Source organism: Triticum dicoccoides, chromosome 1B, assembly GCF_002162155.2.
Source record: "Triticum dicoccoides isolate Atlit2015 ecotype Zavitan chromosome 1B, WEW_v2.0, whole genome shotgun sequence".
Lineage (NCBI taxonomy): Eukaryota > Viridiplantae > Streptophyta > Magnoliopsida > Poales > Poaceae > Triticum > Triticum dicoccoides.
Window position 1 is genome coordinate 64,854,970 of NC_041381.1, and position 20,407 is coordinate 64,875,376.

General features: G+C 46.2%; 1 protein-coding gene across 3 annotated transcripts; it reads right to left on the bottom strand.

Annotated features, from left to right (window-relative positions):
* Positions 1-13,494: 13,494 nt before the first annotated feature.
* On the bottom strand, positions 13,495-20,015 carry LOC119319281. Of its 3 annotated transcripts, none has more exons than XM_037593783.1 (2): positions 19,448-20,015; positions 13,495-13,612 (listed from the first exon to the last, which is right to left on the bottom strand). In XM_037593783.1, the coding sequence occupies exons 1-2, from the start codon at positions 19,830-19,832 to the stop codon at positions 13,605-13,607; spliced, it is 393 nt and encodes a 130-aa protein (XP_037449680.1). In that variant the 5' UTR covers positions 19,833-20,015; the 3' UTR covers positions 13,495-13,604. The 3 variants fall into 3 exon arrangements, 2 of the variants coding, with proteins under 2 accessions (XP_037449680.1, XP_037449673.1); XR_005154423.1 differs by lacking the exon at positions 13,495-13,612 and adding an exon at positions 14,876-15,287 and having other exon boundaries at positions 15,357-20,015; XM_037593776.1 differs by lacking the exon at positions 13,495-13,612 and adding an exon at positions 14,876-18,881.
* Positions 20,016-20,407: the final 392 nt, after the last annotated feature.

Below are 20,407 nucleotides of genomic sequence, written 5' to 3' on the forward strand. Positions count from 1 at the left end.
CACTGAATTCAAGAACACCGGGCTTGATCTTTATCTGGATACAATGGGAATCACTCATGATTTTTTTGCTCCATACACACCTCAGCAAAATGGCATTGTAGAGCGCAAGAACAGAACCCTCATCGAGATGGCTCGAACAATGCTTGACGAGTACAAGACACCAAGAAAGTTTTGGCCTGAAGCCATTGATACAGCTTGTCACATCATCAACCGTGTCTACATCCATAAGCTTCTGGGCAAAACATCCTATGAGCTCCTCACTGGCAAGAAGCCAAATGTCAGCTACTTCAGAATCTTTGGTGCTAGATGTTGGATCAAGGATCACCATCACAAGTCAAAATTTGAACCCAAAGCTCACGAAGGCTTCATGCTTGGCTATGGAAAGGATTCGCACTCTTACAGAGTCTTCAACCTCTTCCACTACAAAATTGTTGAAACAGTGGATGTGCGATTTGATGAAACCAATGGATCACAAAGAGAAATTCTTCCAAGTACACTTGATGAAGCTCCTTCCTGTGAATCTATCAAGTTAATGGGAACTGGTGAGATCATGCCCTCTGAAGCACAGCCTGAAGAGGAACTTATCATCTCTACACCAAATCAACCTGAAGACAATGCTCAGACCGAAGACAATTCTCCCAATGATGACAATGATCAGCCAGAGCAGAATCTTTGTCCTGTTCATCCTCGTGTTGCAAATGAAGTTCAAATAGAGAAGATTGTTGACAGCATCAATGCACCTGGTCCGCTCACTCGCTCAAGAGCAACACAGCTAGCAAATTTCTGTGGGCATTTTTCATTTGTGTCAATATCAGAACCCAAGAAAGTTGCTGAAGCTTTTATGGAACCTCAATGGATTCAAGCCATGCAAGAAGAACTTCAACAGTTCAAGCTGAATAATGTTTGGGAACTTGTCAAGCGACCTGACCCTCGCAAGCATAACATTATTGGAACAAAGTGGATATATCGAAACAAGCAAGATGAGCATGGTCAAGTCGTCAGAAACAAAGCTCGTCTTGTGGCTCAAGGATATACTCAAGTTGAAGGAATTGACTTCGATGAAACATTTGCTCCTGTTGCTAGGCTTGAAGCTATTCGCATACTGCTAGCCTATGCTAATCATCACAACATCTTGCTATATCAAATGGATGTAAAGAGTGCATTTCTAAATGGCAAGATTGAAGAAGAAGTATATGTTGCACAACCACCTGGCTTTGAAGATCCAAAACATCCTAAGATGGTGTACAAACTGAACAAAGCACTGTATGGCCTCAAACAAGCTCCTCGTGCCTGGTATGATACAATCAAAGACTTCCTGAAGAGCAAAGGCTTCAAACCTGGATCTCTCGATCCCACACTCTTCACAAAGACATATGATGGTGAACTGTTTGTGTGCCAAATATATGTGGATGACATAATCTTCGGCTGCACCAACCAAAAGTACAGTGATGAGTTTGGGTACATGATGCAAGAGCAATATCAAATGTCCATGATGGGAGAGCTGAAGTTCTTCCTTGGTCTTCAAATTCGTCAGCAACAAAATGGCATCTTCATATCTCAAGAAAAATACCTCAAAGATTGTCTGAAGAAGTTTGGAATGGAAGACCGCAAAGGCTACACGACGCCAATGCCAGCCAAGCACCATCTTGGTCCCGACGACAATGGTAAAGAGTTAGATCAAAAGGTATACCGCTCCATGATTGGTTCTTTGCTTTATTTATGTGCATATAGGCCAGATATTATGCTTAGTGTTTGCATGTGTGCTCGATTCCAAGCGGCACCAAAGGAATCGCATCACTTAGCTGTGAAGCGAATTCTTCGATATTTGGCTTACACCCCAACACTAGGATTATGGTATCCAAAGGGCTCAAGGTTTGATCTGGTTGGATTCTCGGATGCTGATTATGCTGGTGACAAAGTGGATCGCAAGTCCACATCAGGCACATGTCATTTTCTTGGTCGATCACTTGTCTGTTGGTCTTCAAAGAAGCAGAACTGTGTGTCACTCTCAACTGCTGAATCTGAATACATTGCTGCTGGATCTTGTTGTGATCAGCTTCTGTGGATGAAGCAAACTCTCAAGGACTATGGCATCGATCTGAGGCAAGTCCCTCTCTTCTTTGACAATGAAAGTGCCATCAAGATTGCCAACAATCCAGTCCAGCATTCGAAGACAAAGCACATTGAAATACGTCATCACTTTATCAGAGATCATGTTATGAAGAAAGATGTAGATATCATGCATGTCAACACTGAAGAGCAACTGGCAGATATCTTCACAAAGCCCTTGGACGAGAAAAGGTTTTGCAAGTTACGGTGTGAGCTAAATATTTTGGAATCCTCGAATGTCCTGTGATCAGGCACACATCCTAACACTTATGCATGTTGATGACTTAGATGTGCAACACACAAAGTAATGTATATCTTCAATCAATGAAGATTTACACTCTGAGTGTGAATACATTAACATGGAATTTGACTTTGAAGCGCCACGATAATTGTGCGCCGTGTCTGGGTCTAATACTTCCTATACGGTGGGTAACGTCACCACCAAATTTCTCTGTTTGAAGTGTTTCACTCATGGCGTTATTTTTTCAAAGACTTCACATTTGGTTTGTCTTCAGTTTCTATTTATCCTCATGATTTTCTACGCTACGATGAGTTGATTGCATATATATATATAGTAGCGTTCTGTCCTCTACAATATTCACTTATAGCTATGTCTTCAAGTTGAATCTTTTGAACTAAGTGAATGTGATCAGACCCTAATCTCTCTATGCTTACTGTCTCAAACTCTATCTGTCCAAATCATATGCATTCTAATGAAACTGTCGAATGTCTTCTCTGCATCCTTGTCAGCAGAAGACACAGAGACAAACATTAAGTCCTATTTAAATGATTCATATTTATTGTCTATATCCGGAGAAGCCGGCACAACTCTCCGACATGCCTGGCGGGCGTGGGAACGTGGGACAACTCTATGTATGTTGCATGCTTGCCACGTGTCCCATGGATGTGAACAGACAGGGGCACCTGAGTAATTGCGTTGTGCCGCACAACTACTTATAAATACGTGTCCCCTGCGGTAAAGAAATCTTTCTTCCACCTCTCCACCTCCATCAAAACCCTAGCGCCACTGCTAGCTCGCGACGACGCTGGCGACGAAGCGCTTAGCTGCCGCAACTTCTCCGACGCCGTCCTCACGCCGGCCGCGGACATCTTTCTCTCCGCCGTCGCCGTAGGTGTCCTCCGTCGCCAAGTTAGGGCACGGTGGGCTGAACTGCTCGGTCTCTCATTCTTCCCATCTAGCAGTTCTCCGTGCGGTAATTATAACTCTATTTTTACCACCTTTTTGATCTTCATAGATTCATCCTACTTACCGAAAGTGGTTTCTGCCTACTAAATGTTAGATCTATTTTATATGCATCTCATAATGCCTAGTCTATTCACTTAGATTTCCTATCTAGTTTGATTCCTCACTTGTACTTATTCACGGATTGGTACAAATTTGGAACCAACTCACGACATATAAGTGAATGTCTTCGCATCATGAGGTCAATGTCTTCAAACTGATTTATCTTCAAAATCTTCTGAGAATGCATATGACCTCTTCCCCTTCCCTCGCATCTCTAATGCTGTCACAGGTACATGTCCGTGGGAGAATCCCTTGGTTCTCATAGTCTGCATTCGTTTGCAGAATACTTACAGCATCATATCAATTCTCCTGAAGCTAGTTCCTGCTTGACTAGCAAGCGTAAATCTCTGAAGCCTCTGAACGTATTGAAGCCATTCAGCTTGAAGTTCATGGCTACAGAAAAATCAGCAAGGAAGGGTGGCAGACAGCGCAGAGGAGGAACATCCAAAGATCTTCCTGATGACCTAGCAGAACTGTACTAGACAGACCCTGAAGAGACTTATTATCAGCACAAGACACGAATCCAATGGATTCGACGCTATTGGGCTGAAGAATGGTTCAAGTACAAGTTCGTCACCAAGGAATATGCAGAGAAAAATGCTATCAAGAGTCCTTGGGGCGATATTCTCTATCGAGGCCTTCAACCCAAGAACAGAGCTGAAGCCATTGCGCAAGAATTCTATCCTTGCATGGTCCGTGGGCCACAGCCTGAAGAAGCCGACCCATCATCATTGCTCTGGTGTCGCGATGACAATCTCTTCAAGCGCAACTTCCAGTTTCCTGTGTCTTCAGCAAAGGAAAACAAGAAGTCATGGGGATTAGACTTCAATCCTTGTCCCTCTGCTCCCCGTGAGAATGGCACTCGTGAAGCTGAAGAAAATAGAATTGGCCCCTTTGCAAACCTTGATGGCCTCATCTCCTACATCCTGGTACAATGTACCAAAGTGGATCATTCTGACAATGAGGCTGATTCTGATGAAGCCCCAGCTCCTCCTTCGAAGCCACAGAAGCAAAAGAAGCTAAAGGCTTCTAAACCCGTACCACCAAAAGCTTCTCGTGCGAAGCCATTGGCCACTGCACCTCCTGAAGCCAGTGTGCATTCTGAAGATCAATCCTGTATCTCCAAGAAGACGGAGAAGAAAAAGCAACTTGTCAGGCATGCTGATCAAGCCCTGACTCCTGCCGCTATTCTGCGCGACGATCCCATTGATCTGTCAAGTGATGAAGATCTTGCAGATGATGCTCTTGAGCAGCTGATAAAGAGCAAGGAAGAAGCAGAAATCTTCAACAACTTACCTCTCTTTGATGTGGCCATCATCCACAACTTCATTGATGAATGGTTCGACACCCCCAATGTTAGCTTTGACGATTTACAGCTTCCCATTGGCCTCAGTGTCGCCTTCAATGGCGCCATTGCTTCAGAGCTAGCTCTTGCTCAGCGAATCGTTGAGCTCAAGAACAAGATCGATTTTGAGAAGGCTCAATTCAAGAAGCATGTGGCCAAGCTCAGTGTTCAAGACGTCAGAAACTTCAAGGTCATGCTGCATGAGTTTAAAGAAGCTTTTCAGAAGAAGCGCCAAGAAGCTCAAGGCTCTCGCGAGCATATGAAGAGTTTGGCTGATAAGTGTGTGCTTGCCTACAATGAGGCTAAGAAGCGCAAGTCACTTGGCCGTCCTGGCATTGACCCCAGAATGGCTGCAAAGAAAAAGAAGAAGTTTCCTGATGATCAGCCTGCGCCTTCAAGCCAAGAAGCTCCACGTATTATCTTCCCAAGTAGCATGACTGGCTCGAAGCCAAAGGTCACCACAACCGCTTCTGAACAGAAGAAAACGAGGGCTGCAGAGGCAGAAGCTCGAAAGAGGAAGAATACCGAAGCCTCTGATGCCGCTCCCTCCAAGAAGAAGCGCAAGACCAAGAAAAATCGGGCTGCTCCCATAGAGCCCCTTTTTGTTGAACCCATCTCAGTGATTCATCCTACATCTGCATCCCAAGAATTTCACATGACTGTGCATGAGCCTGCTTCCATAGAGGCTCCTGAAGCTGAAGATATTCCAGCAGCTGAACCCACCGCTGCTGAAGACATTGGTCATCATGACATTGTTGAAGATGATGAAGTTCTTCCTCAGATCGAATACAATGTGGTATCATCGCCTGTTCATACGAACAGCGAACTCATCAGCATTGGTCGTCCTCTAACGCCAATTGCACAGGATGATTCATGGGCTGATCGCCCGCAAGAACAAGACTCCCCCAGTACTCCCCTACAACAACAACAAGCTACCCCAACGTGCAAGAAGAGGATGAAGACATTCAGGCTCAGCCAACTCCATCTCCTAAAGTGAAGCCAGCTCTTCGCAGGCTTCGCAGAGGACAAAGGCCTGAAGTCCCTCTGTCGAGCGTTCCAGAAGGAGAAGTGCAACGGTCACCTATTGCATGGCAAGTACTTTCTGAACCTGCTCCAACTGTGAATGTCTCCGAGTCTGAAGCACATGCTGCTAAAGACATTCCGGCTGCATCAGCCGAAGAAAATCAAGAAGAAGTGCGTGTACCAACCCCCCCAGTGATTGAAAAAGAAGCAGTTCATGATCAGAACGTGTCTGTGCCCGACCCTCCTGTTCGTCAAGAGGAGGCTGAAAATGTTGAGGCTGCCACCACCAACGTCAATACAGCTAGTGACGTAGTCATGGCTGATGCTAATGTGGAGCCTAAACTAACTGTGCCTGAAGCAAATGTGGCTACTGAACCTGAAGTCAATGAGGATGCCGCACCCGAAGCCAATGAGGATGCTGCACCTGAAGCAAACATGACAACTGCTCCCGAAGCACCTGTCGTGCAGCCTGCCTCCGATGTTGCCCCTGCTCATGTTCCGCCTCCAAGGCCTCACACAATTGAGCAAGCATACAGTCATGGTCAGCTCACTACTGTCCGATGGACCGTTCTAGTGCCTCCACCCTCTGCCTCAGGACCGCAATTTGACTATCATATTGAGCATAGGCCTCAAGTGCAGAAGCCAAAGCCCAGGTTGCCAAGGTTTCCAGGTACTGCCAACTCCCCCGGGTCCTTCAATGCTAATGGCTTCAAAAGCCACAATACCTTCTTTGACAGCGCCAAGAACCCCTACTCCAAGCCAAGAATATCATCAGATAGGTTCTGGAGCTATCAACAGAGAAGCTATTACTCATGCGTGTTATATGATCAAGGGCGCATTTTCCCTCATATGCGCCTTGACACTGAAGCCATTGCTGGACTGCCATGCTTAGAAGAAGCACTTGATTGCTTTCGAGATGCTGGTCTGCTCCACTTTGTGACAGACAAAGAACATTGGAATGAAGAGCTATTGCTTCAATTCTATGCCACTCTGCACATTCGCGGCTACAACAAAGACATCAAGACATGGGTTCTCGAGTGGATGACTGGAAATGTTCATCATGAAGCCAAAGCTATGGACATCATCGAGCTTACAGGGCTAGCCACTCCTGGAGAACTGTATGAACCTGACTGTCAGCTACACCGCAATGCTGTAGAGAGCATCTTTCATAAGTCAGAACCCAATATGAGCCAGATGCTGAGTATGATGAAGCCTTTGCCATCTGACGCTGAATATCCCACACATTTCTTTGTTGAAGACCTTGAGTATCTTCCTCGAACCATATATCACATCATCAGGCAAACTCTATGGCCAGTCAAGGGACACTCATCAGCAGCCAAGCTTGAAGGAACTATGAAGACTTTGGTCTTCTATATTCTCAATGGCATCAGCTTCAACACTCAGGAATTCTTCATAAGACAACTTGCTGCCTCCGGTTCTGATCTCTTTGGTCTGAAGTTTTATGCTCCATGGGTCATGCGCCTTATCAAGCGCCACTCTACTGTCAATTATCAACCCTCTGCTCGCAATCATATAATATTTCTACCAGAAGTTGATATGTCAGTTGATGCTATATATTCTGACCCTGCCAAGATGCCTCTTTGTCTTTAGAATATCGAGCACCAAAGCTTCACTCAGCCTATTGAAGGTGTTCAAGAAGCAACACGAATCTATCCATTTGCTGGTAACACTCGTCTGCCTCACAGAGCGCCCACTGAAGCCACTGAAAGCACCATTTCCCAAAGGCCTCGCAAGCGTTCTCGCGTTCTCAATGACCGAGAACTTCTTGTGGCCCTTCATCAGAAACAGGATAAACATCACTTTTGGCTCAAGAGACAGATGCAAAGCCTCTTGGTGGATGTCAATCGCATTCGCAACCTTGCCACCAAGAATGCCTTTGTTGCTCATGAAACTTGCCGGAGATCATGGAAGAGTTTGACCCTGCTTAGTGCTGAAGCAGATCTTCAAGACGACGGCTTCAATGAAAGATTTCAGTTTAACTCCACTCCTCCACGGAATGCTGTCTTACGAAGAACTCCATCTCTTGAAGACTCTGAATATTCCTCCTCCGCGGCAACAGTTAATGCCAGAGTGATCGATGATGAAGATGACGCTACTTCACCACCTCCAACTACTGCGCGCATCGACACTGCACCAAGTTCCTCTGCACCGCCACCCAACGACAACAACCCTGCTGCTTCACCTACTCATCAAGAAGACGAGTAGATGCTCTATATCTTCAAACCTTTTTGGTCATTACTGACAAAAGGGGGAGAAGCGTATGAGTTGATAGTCTTCAAGCGGGTTCATATGGGCGGTTGCATTATATTTTGCTGCGTGCTTACAACTCTTGCATTTTGATACATTTGGTTCTTTGAGTTGTAACACCTAAACTTGATGGTCGTCTTCTACTTCTGCTACGTGTTTGCTTTACTCTGATGCGATGATAACTTCCGCACTTAGATCATCCTGCAGACGTCCATTTTTCATTATGCATGTCATTCTACTTGTTATATCATTTCATGCATGATGAATTATCTTCATAAGTTGAAGTGGATCTCCATAAGTACAACCTGCTATGTGCATTTGCAATCCAAAAGCAAATTATTAATATGCACATCTTCAGGGGGAGCCCTTGCTACTTATGAAGACAATTCCTATCCTTACAATTTCACATACTTTATCCCCGTTGAAAACTTCAACCAGTTTGTCATCAATCACCAAAAAGGGGGAGATTGTAAGTGCATCTAGTGCCACCCCTAGTTGGTTTTGGAGTATTGACGACAAAGTTGGTTGAGGGACTAATGCGTTTGTGAGAATTGTAGGATAACGCAGGTAGTGTCCCTCATTGATTTGGTTTACCTACCGGAGATGACCCCTAAAAATGTATGAAGACATTGAAGACAATGGTGGTATGAGAAGATATTCATATTGAATACTATGACATGAGAAGACATTACGTGAAGACAATGGAGCGCGAAGACTGTGTGGTTTCGTCGTTTCCTTTCTTCTTTGTTGAGTCATAGGAACCACCGTACTGTTAAGTGGGGTCCAAGTGAACTAATTCAGAGTGACTGAAGTGATGCTCAACCCAAATCCTATGTCTTCGAGCGAAGACAATGAGAGCAAATCTTATCCAGAGTTGGATGAGTCAGCTTTGCTTGTAGCCCAAGTAAAGTTGCCGTGTGTGTTTGAAATCTGACCGTTGGAACACGTGTCAGTTCCTTAGTGACCCAGGGTCATTTTGGACAAATCAGGTCGGGTTGCCTGGTGGCTATAAATAGCCCACCCCCTACACCATAAATTGGTGGCTGCTCAGAGTTTGTATACGGCTTTTGTCGTTTGAGAGCAACCCACCTCGAAGCATTTGAGAGAGAGAAATCCTTGCAAGGACAAAGCCCAAACACCCAGAGCCAAAGAGTGTTAGGCATCACTCAAGTCTTTCTGTCTGTGTGACCTGAAGACTTATTACACTTGAGGACTGTGTATCCTTCAGCCGGTTAGGCGTCGCGTTCTGAGCATCCAAGAGTCATTGTGGATTGCCGAGTGAACGAAGTCTGTGAAGGTTTGGAAGTCTCCCTTGAAGACTTACCAGAGTGATTGGGCGAGGACTAAGTGACCTTAGCTCAAGGGGAATAAGGTGAAGACACGGTCTTCTGAGTTAAATCTCAGCCTCCCTAACCAGACGTACAATTGTCACAGCAACTGGAACTGGTCCAACAAATCCTGTGTCCTCAACGAGCAACTGGTTCTATCTCTTCCCTCCTTTACTTTGAGTTTGTCTTCATGAAGTCATTGCTTATTGTTTTATCCCATTGACTTCATTGCTTGACTACTATTGTTGATTGGCTTCATACTATCTTCCATCCTGATCCTACTACCTAGCTGCTATTAATCTTCAAACGTTAATGCTATTGCATACTTGATTATGGCTTGCTTGTTGTAGTTTATCTTCCGCTGCATATCAATTAGGTTGTTTCTATCGTTTGTCTTCGAAACTTCCATGTTTTGAAGACTTTCCTAAAAATCGCCTATTCACCCCCCCCCCTCTAGTCGATAACTAGCACTTTCACCTGTGCTGGGGACGTCCGCTCCTATATGATGCATTTTACGTCAAATAGCGACCTCGACGCACATGCAACTCCAGACTGAGCCCATGTAGTGATCCTGTCATGAGATAGCGACTTGCTAGGTTTTCATTACTGTTTTATTTTCGCAAAACAGGGCAATGTTCGTGTGTTGCATTGTGATATAAAAATTCTAGTACGTTTGCTTGTGATTTACCTGACCATATTAATGTATTGTGTAAATAGATGTTTATTAAATTCTGTTCATGATTTACCTTATAGTTTGGTGAGTAAATTAAAGTGAAATTGGCTTAGAAGGTAAGTAAATTATAATGATTGCTTATCATACCGGAAATGTTGGATGAAGGGGCGATGGAAACAAAAGTGAAAGATGAAACATTATATTTATTTTTAAGCAGAAGTAAGAGAGAACATAGTATAAAATAATTGTTCGCGTAAATTGTAAAAAATGTTAATGACATTTCAAAAAAATCATGAGTTTAAAATAAATGTTTGTGATAATTTTAAAAAATGGTCGCCAAGATCTACCAGACGTTCTGGACATATCCCAAACCAAACGAAAAAGTTTTCAAGTGGAGGAGCGATCGATCGAACAAAATTGTTCGTTTCAATCTTTTTGTAGCACGAACTGTCAAGCCAGCCAGCCCGTTGTGGCCTCCTGGCCCAGAACAATCACCTTTGAACATAAACTAGAGGAAAATTTCCCAAGAAAAGATACTATAGATGGGCCCCACAAAAAAGAACAACCAAGCTTTTTCTTAGACTAATAAACAGGAAAAGGGGGAAACCCATGTTTTGTTGTAAGTAAGAAAGCTCATTTTTTGTCGGGCTATGGAAAAAAAATGCTATAGTTCAAAAATAGAGAAAAAAATTGAATTTCCCATGGTCACCTTTTTTTTGCTTATGCAAAATTGCCTAGAAGTAAAAAAAAACATGGCAATTTGCATCTGCACATGGTGGCAAAAAATGTGGATTTAAATTTGTAGTGTATTTTTACTATATACATAAAACACAAATATGTGGATTAAAATTTTGCCATCATGTAAAATTCAAAATTATACCATATATTGTTATGTAGTAATTGCCATGTTTGATAAAAATAAATTTACCATGGTCGCATGAACCAAAAACAATCCAATGAATGAAAGTAAAAAAATTGACATGGATGAATACTTAATTTTCCATGACATTAAATGTAAATTTGTCATGGTCCATAAAGTATATTTGTCATGGAAATATTTTTTTTGCCATGAGCGCATAAAGTAAAATGCCATGTAAGTTAATTGTTTTTGCCATGGCAATGTAGGTAAAGTTTCCATGGCAACAAAGGGAAATTTACCATGCCAAAAATGGGTAAAATTTTGCCATGATACGAAAAAGATATTTGCCATGGTAACTATATTAAACTTGTCATGGTGCATTAAGTGAGTTTGTCATGTTAAAGAAAATGAAATACACAAATGATTCTTTAGTAAAAATTGCCATGACCCACGGTGTAATATTGCCATGATGTAGAAAAAAGTTTGCCATGATCCTCGAATTAAATTTGCCATGGTATTAGAAATTAAATGTCCATGGTGCATGAAGTAAATTTGCCTACATTACGCATATGACAATTACAAACAAAAACTCCAAAACTTGCCATGGTTTTTAAGAAACAAATATTTTTTCAAAAACTTGCCATGTGAATGTACTAGAAGAATGCAAAATTTTCCATGGCAACATAGGTAAATTTGCCATTTCAGTAGAGGTAAATTTGGCAAAAAACATTTTTGCAATTTAATTCTCAAATTAAAAGGTAAAAAAATTCCATGATACGAAAAACATATTTGCCATGTAAATTGTATTAAACTTGGCATGGTCCATAAAGTATGTTTGCCATGTTTGGAAAATAAAATATACAAATGATTCTTTAGTAAAAATTGACATGGCCCACGAAGTAATACTGCCATGACGCGGAAAGAAGATTTTACCATGATTCTTAAATTAAATTTTCCATGGTATTAAAAATGAAATTACCATGGTGCATGAAGTAAATTTTCCTACATTACACATATGAGAATTACAAAGAAAAACTCTAAAACTTGTCATGGTTTTTAAGACACAAATGTTTTTCAAAAACTTGGCATGTGAATGAAATAGAAGAATGCAAAAAATTGCCATGGCACCATTGTACATCATGTTAATTCACATGGCAAAATTTCTAGGATGGGGGATGGCAATAGAAATACGACAGCGAATAACTCATCTGGCCATCATCCTAAAAGTCTAACACCACACAACATTTTACGTCATTGTGGGAGCCATATGAACAGAAAACTTGCATATGTCTCTAGCTCAACTCAAATTTGGTTTGTTTTTTCTAAAATTCATGGTAAAATTGCCAATGAGAACACAATTTTAAGTGCCATTTTTTGCGAATACAATTTAACTGCCATTGTGTCGTACAAAGCCTCAAATTGAAAATAATACTAATAATTCTAACAAAGTAAAATGTAGAGAACAAAGGATTACAGACCAAATCAGATTTATCTCAGAAACCACTCTGAAAAAATGTTCTAACGGTAGTAATATTTTCATTTCACCAGAGGGAAATGGTCTATGGGCGTCGCAAGCAAGGAGGCGCGCGACGCAACCCCACACGAGGCACCGACTCAAGTCAACGCAGGAGCTGCGTGCTACTTCTTGAGCTTGCGTTGGTTTTTCCTTTGAAGAGGAAAGGGTGATGCAGCACAGTAGAGATAAGTATTTCCCTCAGTTAAGAACTAAGGTATCAATCCAGTAGGAGAAATGCACAAGTCCCCAATAGATGCACCTACACAAACAATCAAACACTTACCCAACGCGATAAAGGGGTTGTCAATCCCTTCACGGTCACTTGCAAAGGTGAGATCTGATAGAGATAGATAAAACTAAATAAAAAATAAAATATTTTTGGGTTTTTTGGTTTATAGATCTAAAAAATAAAAGATTGCAAAATAGTAGATCAGAAATTAATATGATGAAAAATAGACCCGGGGGCCATATGTTTCACTTGAGACTTCTCTCTTGAAGACAAATAATATGATGGGTGAACACATTACTGTCGAGCAATCTATTTATATATAAAAAAATTAAGAGCTAACAAAAAAAATCTAGAAAATCACACAGTAATCAGAAACATCCGGTCATCAATTAAACGGACTAGCTAATTATGACCAATGGATCTCCTAATAGTCTATTGGCATAATAGTTCAAACAAATTACCCATCAATGCCCTTAATTATTTTTGATAGTAGCCATTCAATTTATCTAGCCGGAAGATAAGCCCCGTCTAAACAATCTAGCTAGAAGAAAAATGTTAGGTTACAGTGCTTCTTTCCAACATGTTCTCGCCGCCGCCAACTTCTCATCGGGGCGCTCTGCCGGCCAGCCGGTGGTCAGCCCAATACGTCCGGGTGTGAGCTCCATGCATGCACACAGCACACCACACCAGGAGCATCCGGTTCCATACTTGCTTTGTGAATGCATCCATGTTCCAATAAGCCACGTTTGAGATCCAGGGAAGATTCGACTAGCGGTCATGCATGTATGGGCAAGCGTACGTCGACGAGCTTGGTGCACCACAACCCACTAGCTTGTGGAGATTCTGGGCGCTGATAGTGGTTGAAGCGAGGCAAGAATTGGCGGGGTAAGTGTGGTTTGACTAGAGTCAATGGCTTTGTACATGCGTGTTGCATATCTCGCAGGTCGCTTATGACGCTGCACACACACAAGAATACTTGATCAGAAGCAACGGCCAGAACGATGCAGTTATGGTGCACACACATACATATAAGATCGATCTTAAAATTTTCTCATGCACACAGGTTAGTACTTGGTGTATTCACGACGTGAAGTATTCTTATTTCTACTGCTCCGTCTATGAATCCGTGTATAATCTCTCTAATAATAAAGCATGGATTGATTCGTGGATTCACCGTCAATAATACGCTTCTTCCCGTGAATTTATACTTTCAGTTTGAATTTAAACATATACGCGAGGTGGTACTAAAAGGACTAACGCCTCTTCCTCTCTAATTGACCGAGTCAGGCGAACTGAGCCCGCCCGTGCGCTCCGGCCCAGCGCCGCTGCTCCTTGCGCCTGCCGCCCGGCACCCTCTTTTCGTCATCCTCGCCTTTCTGTGTGCGCGTCCGCAAGCCACATAGTTGCGGCCATGGCTCGGACGAAGGTCAATGTCGGTGGTCTTATGCAGCACGATCTCAATCTCGGATTAGCCCCGGACCACATTCTTTGTTTCCTCGCTTTTCCAGGAGGTTCGACAGGTGCCGCACCGAGCTAGGCAAGATCGGGAACTTGGCGTCCACGAACACCCAGCCGTGGAGCGAAGCCGTCGAGGTGAGCCTCATCAACGCCGGAACCCGTCGTCGTTCGCGCGGGAATACATACGCACGTACAGGTGTACAACAAGCTGCTTGATTGATTCATACGGAGGCTAGCCAGCTATGTACCAGCGGATGGATTAAACGACCTAACCACCTCCGGGATCACCCGTGCGCATGGCGAACGGCGAGCCCGGCGCTCGGACGCGTGCAGCGGCCCGGAACAGCACGATGGCCAGGGCGTGAGGCGGGGCCTCGGGCCTGCACGGCGTAACGTACGCATGCACGACGGCTCGGACGCAGAGGAGGCGCGGTGGTGGCCACCACATGGCAGCGATAGCTTGGCCGAAGTATGTGACCATCACGGCGCCCGTGATCGGGGAGGAAGAGGAGGACCTTGAAACCCCAGTGGCACACTCCCCCCGCAGTGCGGCCGCCTCTTGCCACGCTGCCAGCTAGGTGTTCGATCAAATGCAAGATGACAGAGGAGGGTCTCTGAGAGCTCGACCATGGCGGAAAGGAGGCGTCCGGGCTACTGCTAATCCATTTCAGCATGTAGGCGCGTGCACAGTGTAATGGGTCTCGCCCCACTCAGATCGGATCGGGAGGAAGGAGGCTTGGGAAGCAAGGGGATTGACTTGGGGAGGAAGAAGATAGGTAGATAGGATAAGGATGCCAAGGAGATCAGCTCCAGTTATGTGTACAGTAATCCATCATAACCCACACACTACACACCGCTCCACTTAAGTACAGGGTAGGTCGTGCCGAACTAGGACTCGTTCCGCTCTTCTTCTTGCCTCTGGTCGCCGACTGGTGGTCCCGCCTAGGGCTTGGGCCACTCTGACAGTTGGGGTGGTGTAGTGGTACTGACATTCTCCCCTTCTTGGAAACTGGCTTGTCCCCAAGCCAGCGATGCAGGAAAGCGTTGTCGGAGCAGCATCAGGTCTTCCCATGTAGCCATAGATGCTGGTAGACCTGTCCAGCGCACTAGCACGCGCTGTTGATCTTCCTGCACCGTCTTGACAGTGCAATCTTTGAGGATGGCCATCGGTGTCTGTTCTAGACAAAGAAATTCAGCATCAGGAGGAAGCTCTGTTTCTACCTGAATGTCGGGGCCGATTACCTTCTTAAGCTGGGAGACGTGTACCACCGGATGTATCTTGCTTCCGACTGGCAACTGAAGTTTGTATGCCACCTTGCCCACGCACGCTATGACTGGGTATGGACCAAAATACCTGAAGGCCAGCTTCTGAAACGGGCGCTGAGCGACGGACGTCTGTATGTACGGCTGAAGTCGCAAATACACCGCGTCGCCCACCTCGAACTCTCGATCAGTGCGGTGCTTGTCGGCCTGCCGCTTCATACGGTCCTGCGCATGCTTGAGCTGTTGCTGCAACAGGTCACGCATCACTTCGCGCTCTTGGAGCCAAGCAGCTAAGTCTGGCACCGTGCTGCTGTCCACCTGAGTGACACCAAATTCACGTGGCAGTCCCGTAGATGACCTCATATGGTGTGCGCCCCAGTGCAGAGTGGAAATTGGTGTTGTACCAGTATTCAGCCCGGAATAACCATTTGTACCAGTTCTTGGGGCAAGAATGCACTGAGCACCTTAGATAGGTTTCGAGGCATTGGTTCACCCGTTCCGTTTGGCCATCAGTTTGAGGGTGATATGATGAACTCATTCGTAGTTGTGTCTGGGCTAGCTTGAACATCTCTTGCCAAAGGTTGCTGGTGAACATCCTGTCACGATCGGAGATGATTGCTAGAGGCATCCCGTGGAGCTTAAAGATATTGTGCATGAAGGTCATAGCCACTGACAGAGTTGTGTATGGGTGCTTCATTGGCAGGAAGTGTCCGTATTTAGAGAACTTATCCACAACCACGAGGATGACATTATAACCACCCGATGTAGGCAATCCTTCGATGAAGTCGAGTGAAATCACTGCCCATGCTCGTTTTGGTATTGGCAAGGGCTGTAGTAGGCCCGCTGGGGAAATCCTCTCCGTTTTTGCTTTCTGACATGTCTGGCATTGTTGCACAAATTCCTTGACCATAATCTTGAGCCCTTTCCATGCAAATAACCTGCGCACCCAATTGTAGGTGGCGTGAAACCCTGAGTGTCCTCCTGCCGCGCTATCGTGGAGTGTTGCAATCAATGTTTTCTAAGTTCCTGGGTCTACGCCAATCCAAATGTGCACTTGATATTTGAGAACTCCTTCTTGCAGAGCAAATCCTTCCTCGCTGCTTGGATCCAGCGCCAACCTGGTGATCAATTGTTGTGTGTTGGGATCTTGTTGGTAACTGGCCACGATTGCTTCGAGCCATGCTGGCTTAGCCACTGCGATTGCTGCAAGTTCCTTGTCATCAGTTTGCTCTTGTCGAGATAGAGCATCCGCTGCCCGATTTGTTGCTCCTGCTTTATACTGGATTCGAAACTGAAGACCCACCAGTTTCGTAAATGCCCGCTGCTGTATTGGGGTGTTGAGTCGCTGGTCTGTTAGGTTCAGCAAGCTCCGTTAATCCGTGCGAATGAGGAATTCAGAGTGTTGCAAATAGGGACGCCAGTGATCCACTGCCAGGAGAAGTGCCAGGCATTCCTTCTCGTATGCTGACAGCCCCAAATTTCGTGGAGCCAAACTTTTACTGAGATACGCCATTGGATGCCCCCTTGCATGAGTACGGCTCCAATGACTGTTGCGCTCGCATCTGTTTCTACTACAAACTGCTTGGAGAAGTCCGGTAATGCCAGTACCGGGGCTGAGATCAATGCTTGTTTAAGTGCTTGGAAGGCTGCCTGTGTTGTGGGTGTCCATACAAACACTGCATTTTTCTTAAGCAAGTCTGTTCAACGGCCTACTGAGCACTCCAAAGTTGCGCACAAACTTGCGATAATACCCTGCCAATCCTAGGAATCCTCTCAGCTGCTTGACTGTTGTGGGTTGTTTCCATTTTTGCACTGACTGAACCTGCTCTGTCAGAGTTGACACTCCCTGGTCACTGATATGGTGGCCCAAGTAGTTGATGTGTTGCTGCACGAATGAGCATTTAGATCTTTTGGCCACCAAATCATGGTTGCGCAGTTGCTGGAGTACTTGTCGCAGCAGCTGCGGGTGCTCTTGGTAGGTAGCCGTGTGCACTAGAATATCGTCCATGAAGACGAGTACTCCATGTCGTACCAGTGGCCCGAACACAATATTGACTCCAGTTTGAAACGTGCCAGGCGCGAATGCTAACCCATATGGCATCACCCGAAATTGGAAGTGGCCCATGTGAGTTCTAAATGATGTCTTCTCCTTGTCTTCCTCCACCAATCGGATTTGATGGTAACCTGCCCTGAGGTCGAGTTTCGAGAACCATTTTGATCCGGCCAATTCGTCAAGTAGCTCATCGATGATGGGCAAGGAGCAGGTGCCTTTGATAGTGATTGCATTCAGGTGACGGAAGTCCACACAGAAGCGCCACGTTTGGTCTTTTTTTCTCACTAGCAACACCGGGGACGAGAAGGGACTCACATCAGGTACGATCAATCCTCGCTGTAACATTTCCTTAATCTGCGCTTCGATCTCACTTTTCTGTTCTGGAGTGTATCTGTAAGGTCGGATGTTCACTGGTTTGGCCCCTGCAATCAGAGGAATCCTGTGATCCAGCTACGGTGTTGTGGTAAAGTTGTGGACTCAGCAAAAACAAGCTGGAATTCATCGAGTAATGCAGCAATCTCTGGAAGTTCTTGTGTGTCCCGTGAAGGCGGTGAAATACTTTGGAGCAACACTACGTGAGCAATGGCATTCTGTTCTTCCCATTCCGTCAGTTGTTGTGCGGAGATTTGTGCCACTGCTGTACTTCTTGGTTGAACACCTGTTAGCTGCACCCATTCCCCTTCGTGCTGAAACTACAGGGTTTTGTGTTCCCAATCGACCCAGATCGGGCCACACTTCTGCAACCAATCCATGCCCACAACCATATCATAACAACCCAATGATAGAACCCTCAGATCAGTCTGAAACGTGTGCCCCTGGGTTGTCCATGAGCATGCTGGAATCATGCCCTTGCATTGTAGTACTCCACCATCAGCAATCTTGACAGAGGTGGCGACTATTGCTTGCACTTGCTCTTGTAGATCAGCGGCTATTCCCTCGCTCACGAAGCTATGTGAACTTCCCGAGTCCACTAAGACCAACATTTCTTTGCCTGCAATCGCCCCCAGCAAGCGTACTGTATGCGGTATCGTCTGTCCAGTGGTTGCCAGCTTGGAAATTGACATTAGATACTCATCAGCTTGGTCTTCCATGGGTTGATGTGGGGCTTGATCATCCGCCTGGAGAAGCTCGAGCAGTTCCTCGACGATGTGCAGTTGCACCGTGGCAGCACACTGGTGCCCTTGCCCCCTGCGTTCGCCGCACTTGAAGCAGAGGCCTCGCGCGCGTCGATAGTTGTGCAGCACGGCCACTCGATCGTCGGCCGCTCGCCCGCGCTCCGGAGCATTCGCGGCGTCAAGACCGCGTCTATCGTCAGCCGCCACCGGTGCACCTGGGGGAGGTTGGCGCGGCACTTGAGCTCCCAGCGCAAGTAGCGGCCTTGGTGCCGGCCGTGCCTGTGGCGCATCCTGGCGCCTGTACTCGCGCCGTGGTAAGGCGTCCATCAGCTCCTCCTGCATCGAAGCCAAGGAAAATGCAGAGTCCAAGTCCTTCGGTTGGTGCAAAACCACACCCATAAGAATTTCATGTTTTAATCCTTCTAGAAACTGGGTAGTAAAGAAAACTGGATCAAAGGATGGATTATGCGCCAAAAGCTGGTGCATAATTTCTTCAAACTGGGACATGTACACCTGCATGGTGCCTGTCTGACGGAGTGTTCGAAATTGACGCAGGTGTGCCTGATACTGTTCGCGGCCGAACTTGCCACATAGGGTTGCACACAATTCTCCCCACGACATGGACGCACTCTGGGATTCGTGGAGTTGCAGCCAGTGCGCTGCATTCCCCGTGAAATGGAGAGTAGCTACACGGACCCATAACTCAGTAGAAATCCCATACACGTCGAAGTATTTCTCACAACACATCTTCCAGAATTGGGGATTATCTCCATCGAAAGTGGGGAAATCTAATTTTGGCAAGGACCAATTGAGGGAAGAATGGTGTGTGGTGAGGGACTCCAGTTCGCACCGGTGCTGGGCAACATCTAGGACTGGTAAGAGATTTGTGGTCAAGGACGTACCCTTGACCGGAGGCGGTAGTTGGGTGGTGACCACGCCATTCGCCTGGCTCCCGGTGTTGTCGATCTCGCCATGGCCTAGCGGCCCGTGGTGCTCGGTGGCGTCCGTAGTTGCTGCAGGAACCGGTCGCACCACCGCGTCACCCTCCGGGATCGGATCCGGAGGTGCCGCCAGAGCCGGATGGAGCGCGATGCGCCCAACCTGCATGCGCAACTCGTCGACCTGATGTTGGAGATGGGTAACCGCCGGCCTCCATAGTTCCAGCGACTGCCGGATCGTGTCGAGGCGGGCCTCGTTGGCAACTCGCCCGTCGTTGACGGCGTTGGCCAGTGCCGCGATTTGTTCCTCCATCACCGCCGCCTGCTTCGCCTGTTTCTCTGGTAGCATGGCTTGGGGTAGGCAGTCTCCAGATCGACGGACTGGACCTCTGATACCAGATGTAATGGGTCTCGCCCCATTCAGATCGGATCGGGAGGTAGGAGGCTTGGGAAGCAAGGGGATTGACTTGGGGAGGAAGAAGATAGGTAGATAGGATAAGGATGCCAAGGAGATCAGCTCCAGTTATGTGTACAGTAATCCATCATAACCCACACACTACGCACCGCCCCACTTAAATACAGGGTAGGTCGTGCCGAACTAGGACTCGTTCTGCTCTCCTTCTTGCCTCTGGTCGCCGACTGGTGGTCCTGCCTGGGGCTTGGGTCACTCTGGCAGTTGGGGTGGTGTAGTGGTGCTGACACACAGCTTGCACGAGGTGCAGCAGCATAAGAACTCCGTGGTCCAGTGCCGGCGCTGGTTGGCTTCCGACGAGCCTCCTGAGCGGCGTCCATGGCGGGCAGGAGCTGCAGCGGCCGCGGTGCGCCACGTCCTACAGCACCTGCGGGCGCGCGTGCGGGCAGACCCAGCTACCGTGGTTGGTGCTGCCGCGCGAGTCAAAACCCCTATCGACTTGACAGTATAGG